The 14,365-nt window shown below is 44.4% G+C and overlaps 1 protein-coding gene across 2 annotated transcripts in view; it reads left to right on the top strand.

The window, feature by feature from the left end:
* Window positions 1-530: 530 nt before the first annotated feature.
* PPWD1 (peptidylprolyl isomerase domain and WD repeat containing 1) overlaps window positions 531-14,365 on the top strand; it is a 101,485-nt gene continuing 87,650 nt past the window's right edge. The window contains exons 1-4 of one of the 2 annotated variants that reach the window (XM_078777010.1): window positions 531-1,134; window positions 12,481-12,583; window positions 13,334-13,437; window positions 13,557-13,677. In XM_078777010.1, coding sequence (XP_078633136.1) covers window positions 591-1,134; window positions 12,481-12,583; window positions 13,334-13,437; window positions 13,557-13,677 — 872 coding nt within the window. In that variant the 5' untranslated portion in view covers window positions 531-590. The remainder of the gene's footprint in view (window positions 1,135-12,480; window positions 12,584-13,333; window positions 13,438-13,556; window positions 13,678-14,365) is intronic. The other variant, XM_078777014.1, reaches the window with a different exon arrangement.

The following is a 14,365-nucleotide window of genomic DNA, read 5'->3' as shown; positions in this document are numbered from 1 at the left end:
AACAGCAAACTCATGTAATACCATTACACCATGGTTCACAGTCTCGGTTTCAGCAAAACTTTACGTGCGTGCATACGTAAGGGTTCACTGAAGGTCAGGTTATGGAGTATTTTCCTATTAAATAGAGTAAACCTGCTGGCGTGCGAAAGTGGACCATTTTAATATGTATTTTTCACCTTTTGCTCCACAACGCCTTTACACTACTGTTATTACGTCGCCATCTACATCGCTCTTTGTAATTCCTCCACAACTACACTAAATTATCCAAAAATGTTCAGAATATTATGATATTTTAGTTATTATAAAATACTGACTACTGATAATACAATAATGATTTAAATAATTATGTTGATTTATTTTTCAATAATTAGGCAAGTGGTAACTCGGATGGTGCTTATGAAAAATCTTTTATTTTAACCAGATAAAATTTAAATACATACACTTATTTATATTTATATATTTGCGATTGTGATATAGAGAGAATTTCAGTTAGACTAAATGTAATTATCTATATTTAAAAAAAATAAAAAAAATAAATAATTGTGCAGGTTTAGTGTGAAGTTATCTGGCGGCTGACGCAAGTGGCGAGCATGGCGGACCAGGCGAGGAAGCGGTGTCAGTCAGGCAGAGAAACCGAGTTGGGAGAGGCGGAGAAAAAAAGGAGGGGAGTTGATGATAAAGAGGTGGAAAAAGAGAGGAAACCCGAAGATAAAGGTGTGGAAAAGCGGAGCAAAACTGATGATAAAGAGGTGGAAAAAAAGAGGAAACCCGAAGATAAAGGCGTGGAAAAGCGGAGCAAAACTGATGATAAAGAGGTGGAAAAAAATCGGAAACCCGAAGATAAACGCGTAGAAAAGCGGAGCAAAACTGATGATAAAGAGGTGGAAAAAAAGAGGAAACCCGAAGATAAAGGCGTGGAAAAGCGGAGCAAAACTGATGATAAAGAGGTGGAAAAAAAGAGGAAACCCGAAGATAAAGGCGTGGAAAAGCGGAGCAAAACTGATGATGAGGTGGAAAAAAAGAGGAAACCCGAAGATAAAGAGGTGGAAGAAGAGAGGACAACTGATAAAGATGTGGAAGAAGAATGTATTGGTCCTAATCCTGCGGAGGCCGTGCAGACGAAGAAGAGGAAGGGTTAGTTGAACCTTATTTGATGTCGCTTGTGAAAGTTGATAAAGAAATTTAATGCTGACATACGGTTAACATCCCGTCCCAAGGAAAGTACGTTTAGTCTAGTAGGAAGACTAGGTTCCCCTGCACCCCCCGGAGATATACTTCTAATCAGTGTTTCTAGATTGGAAAAAATGTGTAGAAAATGACTAGCTATGGCCCCAAGCTGAAAAAATGTCCCACATACCATTTTTATGCAAATTACTGCTGCCATTATCAAAAAAACGATTTTTGACATATCTCAGCCAATATTGCAGATAATTGAAAAATGAAGGTGTCTAGACCCATGTTTTGAAGGGCATAGATCATGATAGAACTATTCATAACATGATTACATGTGTCTATGGTATACTAGTATGCATATTAATGCTGTAATTACAAAATAATCAGTTTTACAAATGATAAGGATACGTTAATACTGCAGATAACTTAACATGGTACATAAGGGGTCTAAACCCAGGTATTTTCAAGGTTAAATGTCAACAAGATGCTCCTGAGTCTTGCATAGGGGCGGGACATTGGCAGTAACATTGGTACCACTCAACTTTTCTTCCCACCATTGACTTTGTATTGCGAGAGATTTTCACTTGCTTATTTAAAGGTTTCTCACCCAGCCCACGTAAAATCTACCAACTCCTGCTGTTAACTCCCAAACATATTTTTTTATGTTATCCAATCACAGTGCAGAAATGACAGACTAGAGATCCAAATTAGTGCTGCTATAGCTGCCATTTTACATTTCCATCCATGTAACATGCGCGCTCGCGCGCTCGTATCAATTGGTAATGTCGCGCGCTCGTATCAATTGGTAACGTTGATGTTATTGAATACCTCAGTTGAAAGTTCAGTCTTCCATTCCATCTGTGTGTTGTTCTTGGTATTCATCCTCCAATCTAGCCAGGTAAGATGCTAACTATAATGTTACTCACACTCTTGACTTCAGTTTCTGCATGAAATCATAAACAGGCAGAATAACAGCTGAGCCAGCTAGCACCATGTTAGCTAACGTTAAAGCTAGCCTCATCTATGTACAGTATGTTCCTAATGTCGGTGTAACTTAAACTTTTGTTAATGCCAAACATGAGACATATCTGTTGACTTCTGTATATGAATTGAACCAGAAAGAGGCACGACAGCTGAGCTAGCTACAGTAACTTAGCACAATGTTTCATTGGCCTAGATAGCTAACGTTAGTGTGGAAGAATTTAGATGTTTTAGCTATTAGCACTTTTGATGCCACTAAACATGGTTTAGTCAGCTAAAAAGTACCCTAGTGTAGAACATGACTCAGAACCTCTGTTACCTCACTGAAAACTCAGAGCCTCCTTTCACAGGCACTTTTAACATCATTCGTGATTTCTTATTTGTCATTTAACAGTGATGGTAGACATCGACAGCAAGCATGCCCAAAAGAAAACGGAGTGTAGAACCTGAAAAATAAAACTTTGTGTTAACGTCTGTGTAGACGGACCTTAATATGAGTCTATTATTTCGTAAAACTGTGATTATTTTGTAAATAAAGCACTAATTAGCATACTAGTATACCATAGACACATGTAATCATGTTATGAATAGTTCTATCATGATCTATGCCCTTCAAAACATGGGTCTAGACACCTTCATTTTTCAATTATCTGCAATATTGGCTGAGATATGTCAAAAATCGTTTTTTTGATAATGGCAGCAGTAATTTGCATAAAAATGGTATGTGGGACATTTTTTCAGCTTGGGGCCATAGCTAGTCATTTTCTACACATTTTTTCCAATCTAGAAACACTGATTAGAAGTATATCTCCGGGGGGTGCAGGGGGACCTAGTCTTCCTACTAGACTAGATAACCTACCTGGCCGTCCTGTCTGTAGGTGTAGTCGTGTGTGCGGTTAAGACTAAGAGTTCGCTTTGCAAGTTTGCAGATAGGTAGATAAAAGAGATGGGGGTGATCAGGTCCATGAAAGTATCAGGTCGATACTTTTGTAGATTGGGTAAAAGTAAGGCGTTGGGTACGGGTAAGAATAATGACAATATATATTACATATATATGGGAGGTAAGCAGACAGGATAATGCCAGGCAGCGACAGGTAAAGCAAAGGTAATATATACAGGGGTAAGCAGACTGCAATGCCAGGCAGCTAGAGGTAAAGCAAAGGTAATATGTATGGAGGTAAGTAGACAGGGCAATGCCAGGCAGCTAGAGGTAAAGCAAAGGTGATATGTATGGAGGTAAGCAGACAGGGCAATGCCAGGCAGCTAGAGGTAAAGCAAAGGTAATATGTATGGGAGGTAAGCAGACAGGACAATGCCAGGCAGCTAGAGGTAAAGTATTATGTATGGGAGGTAAGCAGACTGCAATGCCAGGCAGCTAGAGGTAAAGCAAAGGTAATATGTATGGAGGTAAGCAGACAGGGCAATGCCAGGCAGCTAGAGGTAAAGTAATATGTATGGGAGGTAAGCAGACTGCAATACCAGGCAGCTAGAGGTAAAGCAAAGGTAATATGTATGGGAGGTAAGCAGACAGGGCTATGGGAGGTAAGCAGACAGGGCAATGCCAGGCAGCTAGAGGTAAAGCAAAGGTGATATGTATGGAGGTAAGCAGACAGGACAATGCCAGGCAGTTAGAGGTAAAGCAAAAGTAATATGTATGGGAGGTAAGTAGACAGGACAATGCCAGGCAGCTAGAGGTAAAGCAAAGGCAATATGTATGGAGGAAAACAGACAGGACAATGCCAGGCAGTTGTAGGTAAAGCAAATATGGTTTTAGGTTGTATTTGTAGGGGGGATAAATTACAAATCAAAAGAGGTGCTTTTAACATTGTATAGGAATTTAGTGAGACCTCCAGAATGTTGTGTAAAGTTTTGATCACAACTCAGGAAAGATATAACTACCATAAAGAGGGTCAGTGCGGGGTTACTCGATTGATTCCGGGCCTAGCTCGACTCGGCTATGAGGAATGTTTGAAGGAGACAGGACTTTTATACATTAGAAAGGAGGCTGTTACTAGAGGATATGATAGAGATGTTAATATAAAGAAGAATGTGGACAATATAGGTGTAGTGAAGTTTTTAATTTTAATAAAGTGGACAATGTTAGGACCAGGGGCCATAGCTGGAGGGTAAATATGATAAAAATTGGAACAGTTTTATGGCAAGGGTCTTTCCGGCGCAGATTAGTTGATGCATGGAATGCTCTCCCAGGAAAGGTAGTGGAAGTAGAGTGGGTAAATAGGTTTAATTGGTAATTAGATAGGTACAGTGCATTCAGAAAGTATTCAGACGCCTTCACGTTTTTCACATTTTGTTATGTTGCAGCCTTATGCTGAAGGGAAAGGTGTATGCTGCATTTGTGAGAAGTGTTATGATTTATGGGAGCGAGACATGGGTAATGAACGTAGACCAGCAACGAAGGCTGGAAAGGGTGGAAATGCGAATGGTTTGGTGGATGTGCAGAGTATCGTTGAGAGACAACAACAACACACAACATGCATTTTAAAGGCCATTTTCCCTGCTAGAGCGGGGGTTAGCCTTGCGGTCCCCATGACAATCTTCTCCATTTTGCCCTATTTTCTGCATCTCTCCTTGTTAACCCCCTTGCCCGCATTTCTTCTTCCACCATCTTCAGCCAAGTCTTTCTCGGTCTTCCCCGTCTTCTACTTCCTTCTACATTCATTTCCATCACTCTTCTCAACCAGTCACTTTCATCCTTCCTCAACACATGACCAAACCATCTCAACCACATTTCAAATCTGGCCTCCAAAGCCAGTCGCCGACTGGGCATCCTCCGTCGTGCGAAGTCCTTCCTTGGCACACCTGAGCTCCTCACCACATACAAGGCTTTCATCCGCAGCTCAATGGAATACTGCTCTCCCCTCTGGGCTGGTGCTCCTGCCTCACACCTAGCTCGCCTTCATGCTGTTGAAACCAAAGCATTCAGAATCATTGGAATCTCCCGCGATGAAGCTAACTCCAAGGGCCTCTCACTCACTCACCGCAGGCAGGTTGGTGGTCTTTCCGTCTTCTACCGACTCCTCTCTGGCCTTGCCCCCCCCCCCCCCAGCTCTCTCTGGGCTCTGTTCCGCAAATATTCCTACAGGTCGCACAAGATCTGCCTGCAACCCTCTTATGGTTAAACTGCCAAAATCAAGACTCTCTGCTCACCTTCACTCCTTCATTCCTCTTTTCTCCCGCCTCTGGAACAAACTCCCTCACTCTCGTCAATCCCACTCCACCCTCCAAGTCTTTAAAACAGCTGTTCACCACCATCTCTTATCTTCCCCCATCCAAAACCTTGATCTTTTCTACCCCCGCTAATTTCACCCCAATTCCACTTTTTTGAAATACCAACTTCTGTCCAAGAAGTCCTTGGTGTCCTTGTATTGTGTTTTGTGTTTGTGTTTGTGTTTTATTGTGTATTGTGTTTTATACTTCTCCCTCCCCCCTCCACCCCCCCTTCCCATGCCTCCTCCCCCCGGGCCCTCTCCCTTCCACACATCTCCCTGCTCTCGGATGTTGTGTTTGTGTGCTTCCCCTTCTCTCCCCATCTTGTCTTCCGCTCCCTCTTTTTGGGTATTTTGTTTGTCTGGTTGATTTGTTTGTGAAGTAAATGTTAGCTCTTTCACGAGCCTCGATTCAGTATACAAAAAAAACAAAAAAACAAACTTCCTCTTCACAGCATCAATCACAGGCTCTATTCCCATCATCTTTCGCAATTCATCATTTGTCTTCCTCTCTCTCAACGATACTCCGCACATCCGTCGAACCATTTGCATTTCCACCCTTTTTTTTATTTTTTTATTTTTTTGTATACAAGATCGAGGCTCGTGAAGGAGCGAACATTTATCACACAGAAAGACAAACCGACAAACCGACACATAACCGACAAACCGACACATAAAACAAAAAGCATCGGGAGCGGTAGACAAGATGGGGAGAGGGGGAAGGACACAAACACAACATTTGAGAGCAGGAACCGAGAGACATGGAGACATCGAGAGAACTGTGGGAGGGAGAGGGCTTTGGGGGGGAGGCATGGGAAAGGGGGTGGGAGAGGCATAAAACATATGGACACTGCCAGGACTACCAGGAAAGAAGTTGGAATTACAAACAAGGTGGATCTGGGGTGAATTAGTGGGGGTAGAAAAGATCAAGGTTTTGGATGGGGGAAGATAAGAGATGGTGGTGAACAGCTGTTTTAAAGACCTGGAGGGAGGAGTGGGATTGAAGGGAGTGTGGGAGTTTGTTTCAGAGGCGGGAGAAAAGAGGAATGAAGGAGTGAAGGTGAGCAGAGAGCCGAGATTTTGGCAGTTTAACCATCAGAGGCTTGCTGGCAGATCTTGTGCGACCTGTAGGAATATTTGGGGGACAGAGCACAGAGAGAGCTGGGGGAGCAAGGCCAGAGAGGAGTCGGTAGAAGACAGAAAGACCACCTACCTGCCTGCGGTGAGTGAGTGAAAGGCCCTCAGAGATAGCTTCATCGCGGGAGATTCCAATGATTCTGAAAGCTTTGGTTTTAACAGCGTGAAGCCGAGCTAGGTGTGAGGCAGGAGCACCAGCCCATAGGGGAGAACAGTATTCCATTGAGCTGCGGATGAAAGCCTTGTATGTGGTGAGGAGCTCAGGTGTGCCTAGGAAGGACTTCGCACGACGGAGGATGCCCAGTCGGCGACTGGCTTTGCAGGCCAGCTTGGAAATGTGGTTTTCCCAAGAAAGATCATGGCAGATAGTGAGACCCAAAAGCTTGAGCGACAGAACTTCTTGGAGAGGATTGTTGAGAAAGTAGATGGGAGGGTTGTCCAGTCGATCTTTTCGGAGAGACATAGTAAGAGTGTGAGATTTGTCAGGATTGAAAGACATGTTCCACTTGTTTGACCAGTCTGTGATTTTGTCCAGGTCTTCAGAGAGTGAGGAGGCTGCAGACTGCCGATCTGAGGGAAGAGGAATGGAGCGGCAGAGAGTGGAGTCATCAGCAAAGAGATAGAGAGGATTTTCCAGAGAGTCGGAGAGATCATTGATAAAGACCAGAAAAAGCACAGGGCCCAGCACACTGCCTTGGGGAACTCCAGCCTGAACAGGAAGGGGAGATGAGCGAAATCCATTCAGGGCCACACCTTGACTACGACCAGAGAGGAAGTCCGCAAGCCATGCATGGAGATTTCCATGGATACCATAGGAGTAGAGTTTGGTGAGCAGAGCTGGGTGCCAGACCGTATCGAAGGCACGTGATATGTCGAGGGAGACAGCTCTGATTTACTGTTTGGCTTTCCAACCTTCGTTGCTGCTCTACGTTCATTACCCATGTCTCGCTCCCATAAATCATAACACTTCTCACACATGCAGCATACACCTTTCCCTTCAGCTTCAACGACACTCCCCTCATCATCAGCACGCCACTCAATTCCCGAAACTTCTTCCGTGCACATCCCACTCGAGCAACCGTTGCCGAGTCTGATCCACCTTCTCCATTCAGCATGTCTCCGAGGTAGCAAAATGTTTTCACACCTTCCCGCTTCACGCCGTCTCCAAGATCCAACTCAACATTTCCTCCATCTGCAGCTCCCTCTGTGCACACCTTACATTTGAATGTAGCTGCCAGACTGGTTAATGACCCTCTCAGACAACTACATTTTTGATGAACCCACTCAGCGCACATTGTACACTGAATGGAGTTCACTCCGTCACCCTTCCTACACACAGCACATGGCCACTTCCCAGTTCTTTCCACCTCACCACATGCTTTACCACTTGCCATCACCTTCGTCTTTCCGATATTCACCTTCAGACCTTTTGTCTCCATACATTCCTTCCACGTGTTCATCTTTTCCTTTAGTCCATCCATACTTTCCGCAATCAACACCAGATCATCTGCATACAACAACTCCCACGGTAAACCCTCCTTTACGTTCTGAGCCAGCACCTCCATCACAACTACAAATAGTAGTGGACTTAGTACCGACCCCTGATGCACTCCCACCTTCACCTCAAACTCACCACTGTTCCCGTCCTTCGTCCTTACAGCTGTGCGCGCTCTTTTGTACATTGCCATCACTACTCTGATCAACCATTCCTCCACTCCTAACTTCCTCAATGCCCATGTCAATACTTTGCGTGGAACCCGATCGAATGCTTTCTCCAGATCAACAAACCCAAGAAACAACTTCCTCCTCTTCTCCATGTACTTCTCCTGCAACTGCCTCACAATGAAAAGCGCATCTGTCGTTCCTCTTCCTGGCATGAATCCAAACTGCATTTCGTCAATCTTCACTTTCTTCCTTATCCTCCTCTCCAACACCCTTTCCAATACCTTCATTCCATGCTCCAATAACCTTATCGCTCGGTACGAGCCACACTCCAGAGGGTCACCTTTCCCCTTGTATAGAGGGACGAGGGTACTCGGTTCCCAATCCACTGGAATGCGGCCTTCTTTCACCACCAGATTACAGATCTCTGTCATTCTCTTCACACCCCAACTTCCTGTTGCCTTCAACATATCTCCCACAACTCCCGTCGGCCCTCCCGCTTTTCTACCCTTCATTGCTTTTATCGCTTCCTCAACTTCCTTCTCAGTTGTCTTCTCTGCCGGTCCTAAAACTGGGTTACTCTCTATGTTGCCATCCCATTCATTCTCTGTATTCAACAGCATTTCCATATATCTTTTCCATCTTCCTTTAATTCCATCTGGGTCGACAACGATTTGTCCCACTTCATCCTTCAAGCAACTCACCCCCATCACATCACACCTCTCTTTCGCTATCTGCTTTGCAATCCTGAATACTGCTTTCTGACCCTCTTCCGAATCCAAGCGTTCGCCGAACATTTTCCTACATGCCTCCTGTGCCTTTGCTACCTCTTTCTTTGCAGCCTTCCTGGCTGCTTTATAACTTTCATGCTCTGCTGTTTCTGCTCCCGTACCCTTCGCCTTCTGCCACTCCTTGAACTTCTTCCTCTTCTCGTCAATCCTCTTTCCAACTTCAACATCCCACCACCATGTTTCCGAGTGCCTCAGTGGTCCTTTTGCCCATCCACATACCTCACCAACGGCTCCCAACAGACTCGCTTTCATTGACATCCAACCACTTTCAAGCTCAACCACATCATCCTCGACCCTACTCAGCCTCTCTTTTAATGCCTCCCTTATTGTCACCTCTTTCAACCTCCACACCTTCATTCTCGGTTGGTACTTCACCCGCTGAGCTCTCCTCGCACCTTTCACCCTTACGTCGCAGACAACCAAGTGGTGCTGTGAAATAGCCTCCTCCCCCGGGATCACCTTTGTGTCCCGGAGGTGCCCCCTATCTCGCCTACGCACCATCAGGTAGTCAACGGTTGTCGTCGACACACCTGACGTGTATGTAACAAGCTTATTATCCTCTTTCTGGAACTGAGTATTACAAATCAACAAATCAGCTCCATCCGCAAACTCCAAAATCCTTTCACCTTCTCCATTTCTCACACCATATCCGTAACCCCCATGAACTCCGTCAAAACCATCCATACCCCTTCCCACATGTCCATTTAGGTCTCCTCCTACCACAACAACTTCCTCATCTTTCACGTTTTCCATCAGCTTCTTTATCGCACACCAGAACTTGTCCTTCTCTTCATCGCTTCGACCAACCTGCGGAGCATATCCCGAGATGACGTTCACCAAGAGCTTTCCAATCATCATTTTCACCATCATCAACCTATCACTCACTCTAGTCACACTCACCACACTGTCTACAAACTCCTCAGAAAACAGGACACCAACACCATTCACGCCCTCCGGGCACCCTTGCCACACAAACTTGTATTTCTGTCCCTGCCGACCCTTCACCATTCTCACACCACTTCCCTTCCATCTTGTCTCTTGCACACAACATATGTCCACTCTTCTTCTGACCAATACTTCCACCACTTCTCCTGATCTCCCTGTCATTGTCCCTACATTCCATGTCCCAAACCTCAGAAACCGATCTCCACTTCGGGCTGTACCCTGCCCACATGTAGTTGTAATTGTCATGGTTCTCTTTTTTGAAGGCTGGAAAGGGTGGAAATGCGAATGGTTCGGTGGATGTGCGGAGTATCGTTGAGAGAGAGAGGAAGACAAGTGATGCATTGCGAAAGATGATGGGAATAGAGCCTGTGATGGATGCTGTGAAGAGAAACAGGTTGAGATGGTTTGGTCATGTGTTGAGGAAGGATGAAAGTGACTGGTTGAGAAGAGTGATGGAAATGAATGTAGAAGGAAGTAGAGGACGGGGAAGACCGAGAAAGACTTGGCTCAAGATGGTGGAAGAAGAAATGCGGGCAAGGGGGTTAACAAGGAGAGATGCAGAAAATAGGGCAAGATGGAGAAGATTGTCATGGGGCCCGCAAGGCTAACACCCGCTCTAGCAGGGAAAATGGCCTTAAAATGCATGTTTTTTTTGGTTTTTTTTGTTATGTTGCAGCCTTATGCTGAAATCGTTTAAATTCATTTTTTCCCTCATCAATCTACACTCAATACCCCATAATGACAAAGAGAAAACAGGATTTTAGAAAGTTTTGCAAATTTATTAAAAAGACAAAAACTGAAATATCACATTTACATAAGTATTCAGACCCTTTGCTATGACACTTGAAATTTAGCTCAGGTGCCTCCCATTTCTCTTGATCATCTTTGAGAGGTTTCTACACCTTGATTGGAGTCCACCTGTGGTAAATTCAATTGATTGGACATGATTTGGAAAGGCACACACCTGTCTCTATAAGGTCTCACAGCTGACAATGCATATCAGAGCAAAAACCAAGCCATGAGGTCGAAGGAACTGCCTGCAGAGCTCAGAGACAGGATTGTGTCCAGGCACAGATCTGGGGAAGCCTACAAAAAAATTTCTGCTGCATTGAAGGTTCCCAAGAGCACAGTGGCCTCCATAATTCTTAAATGGAAGAAGTTTGGAACAACCAGGACTCTTCCTAGAGCTGGCCGCCCAGCCAAACTGAGCAATCGGGGGAGAAGGGCCTTGGTAAGAGAGGTGACCAAGAACCCGATGGTCACTCTGGCTGAGCTCCAGAGATCCTGTGTGGAGATGGGAGAAACTTCCAGAAGGACAACCATCACTGCAACACTCCACCGATCTGGGCTTTATGGCAGAGTGGCCAGACGGAAGCCTCTCCTCAGTGAAAGACACACGAAAGCCCGCTTGGAGTTTGCAAAAAAGCACCTAAAGGACTCTCAGACTGTGAGAAACAAGATTCTGTGGGCTTTCCTGTGTCTTTCACCGAGGAGAGGCTTCCGTCTGGCCACTCTGCCATAAAGCCCAGATCGGTGGAGTGTTGCAGTGATGGTTGTCCTTCTGGAAGTTTCTCCCATCTCCACACAGGATCTCTGGAGCTGAGCCAGAGTGACCATCGGATTCTTGGTCACCTCTCTTACCAAGGCCCGTCTCCCCCGATTGCTCAGTTTGGCCGGGCGGCCAGCTCTCGGAAGAGTCCTTGTTGTTCCAAACTTCTTCCATTTAAGAATTATGGAGGCCACTGTGCTCTTGGGAACCTTAAATGCAGCAGAAATTTTTTTGTAGGCTTCCCCAGATCTGTGCCTGGACACAATCCTGTCGTTGAGCTCTGCAGGCAGTTCCTTCGACCTCATGGCTTGGTTTTTGCTCTGATATGCATTGTCAGCTGTGAGACCTCATATAGACAGGTGTGTGCCTTTCCAAATCATGTCCAATCAATTGAATTTACCACAGGTGGACTCCAATCAAGGTGTAGAAACATCTCAAAGATGATCAAGAGAAATGGGAGGCACCTGAGCTAAATTTCAAGTGTCATAGCAAAGGGTCTGAATACTTATGTAAATGTGATATTTCAGTTTTTTATGTTTAATAAATTTGCAAAACTTTCTAAAATCCTGTTTTCTCTTTGTCATTATGGGGTATTGAGTGAAGATTGATGAGGGAAAAAATGAATTTCAACGATTTCAGCATAAGGCGGCTGCAACATAACAAAATGTGAAAAAAGTGAAGGGGTCTGAATACTTTCTGAATGCACTGTACCTGGATACATTGGCAATAGAAGGGTATGGGGATATTGGCAGGACTTGTAGGTAGTTTGTGTGTGGATGGGTATTGGGTAATGTTTTCTGGAGTTGGTGCAGCACAGGCATGATGGTCCAAATGTCCTCCTACTCCACCAAAGTTCCCTGTGTGTGGATGCAATGAGGTGTTCTCTCAAACGGCCTTTCGAACCGTTTTTTCTTGCGGATTGTTGCTTTAAAATGCTTTAAATTGCAATTTGTATTCATAAATACGTTGATGCTGTTCTGTCACGTGCCAATGATGTGATATCGCCACCATTCAGTTCTGCAGTTCGAATCGCTGTACCTGGATAATCTTCCCAGTGCCACCATGTATGAGCACAGTTACATGCACCGAGACATCATCACGCACGTTGTGATTACAAAGTATGATGTCCCTCACTCACCACTACAGCCAAAACACACCTTTGTCATGTCCCATTAATCTTAACCAAATTGTTTGATCACTTCAAGCTTTCCAAGCTTTTTCCTTCACTCTGCACTCACTACTCAGTTTGCAGCGCTGGTTCATCAGTTTCTCCTTCAATAATTGTGTATCTATGTTATCCAATTCCAGTACGCTTAGGTTTTGCCTTTTATCATGTTTGCAATTTTTTGTCATTATATTAGTCTCAATGAAATATCCATGTCTCCTTGGCTCCCTGATCTCGTATGCTACCTGAAGTCATGTTTATGACCAGGTGGAGACACAGGTGGAAGTTTGTTAAACGTTCAAAGTCATATTAATCATCAGGACTGGAATGATAGTCTAGAGGTGCCCACACTCATCTTTGAACTGCCCAGCCCGAGTTTTAATCCCGACCCAGTTATAGACCGCCATCCCGGTGTTTTACAGGCAGGGCGAACCGTCAATGTGTGGGCCGTCCGTCGGAAGGACGTTAAGCCGGAGGACCCATCTGCCAGCACTAGTTATTGGTGGGTGTTAAAGATCCATTGGTGTTTTTCATTAAGAGGGTGAGTTATCACCGGTACCCTGAACAAATTGCTGCTGCTGGGAAGGTAATGACAAACCAACCAGCACGGTCCTCGCCAAGAGACTGCTTCGGCAGTACCGACGCTCTGTATGGAACAATGATGACGGATAATTGTGAAGCCATTTGCGTTTTGTGCTTTTAGGACAGAATTCATCATCACAGCAAGTCAAGATGGGCACGTGAAATTCTGGAAGAAGAAGGAAGATGAAGGAGTGGAGTTTGTAAAACACTTCCGCAGCCATTTGGGTAAAATGTTCTGTTAAAGTGTTCATACCTGCTTCCTAATTACGTGGTTGAACACCTGTTTATGTGGCACGGGGTGGTAAAGCAATTTTGACGATTTTCTTTTTTACCGTTTCTTCTAGGTATAATTGAGGGTGTGGCTACTAGCTCCGAGGGTGCTCTCTTCTGTTCCATCGGTGATGACAAAGCCATGAAGATCTTTGATGTTGTCAATTTTGACATGATAAACATGATTAAACTGGGGTAACTATTCTGGTACTTTTTATTTATTTATATTTATTATTGTTATTTGCATTGATGAGAAGGACCGTTGATTATTTAATTGGCTGTGTTGTAAAAAATGTCTGTTTCAAATACATTGTTTGAACAGTATAAAATAATTATTGTAAAAAATTGTTGCACAAAATTGATACAATGTTTGTAGCTCATCGTCCTTGGCCGTCAATAATAGTGCTTATCTAATACAAATAGACTTGTTGAAGTACAGACTTAGCGCAGGTCCACCAAGAGCTTCGTGTTGCTGTTGTAGTTGTTGGGGTTATTGTTGTGGGTCAATTTTTGAAATGTGCACCCATTGGTCGGACAGCTGCCGAACCACACCCACATCTTTCGCTTGACTCCACCCACCATAGTGATTTCACCATAATGAAACGAAATGATTTGGCCACCATCTTGTTTCCTGGTGGGCCTAACACCTTAGGCCTGTATAGGCCTCTGCTGATACACAGTCTGGCTTTGTTACATCAGATTTCCATTGGCGTTGTTCAAGTCGAGTGTTAAATTATTCGGAAGGTTTACTCAAACCTGTATGCGCTTCCCTAAAAAGTAGCGCAAGGTAATTTTTGAACAGTGCTATATATACGTGAAATGTGTGCTTCCAAATCGGCCCATTTCCGGATTTTTAAAGCCAATTCATTCACTCTTAATGGCA

This window comes from Myxine glutinosa, chromosome 1, assembly GCF_964187855.1.
Source record: "Myxine glutinosa chromosome 1, kmMyxGlut1.1, whole genome shotgun sequence".
Taxonomy (NCBI): Eukaryota; Metazoa; Chordata; class Myxini; order Myxiniformes; family Myxinidae; genus Myxine; species Myxine glutinosa.
This window is presented reverse-complemented; position numbering and strand designations above follow the sequence as displayed.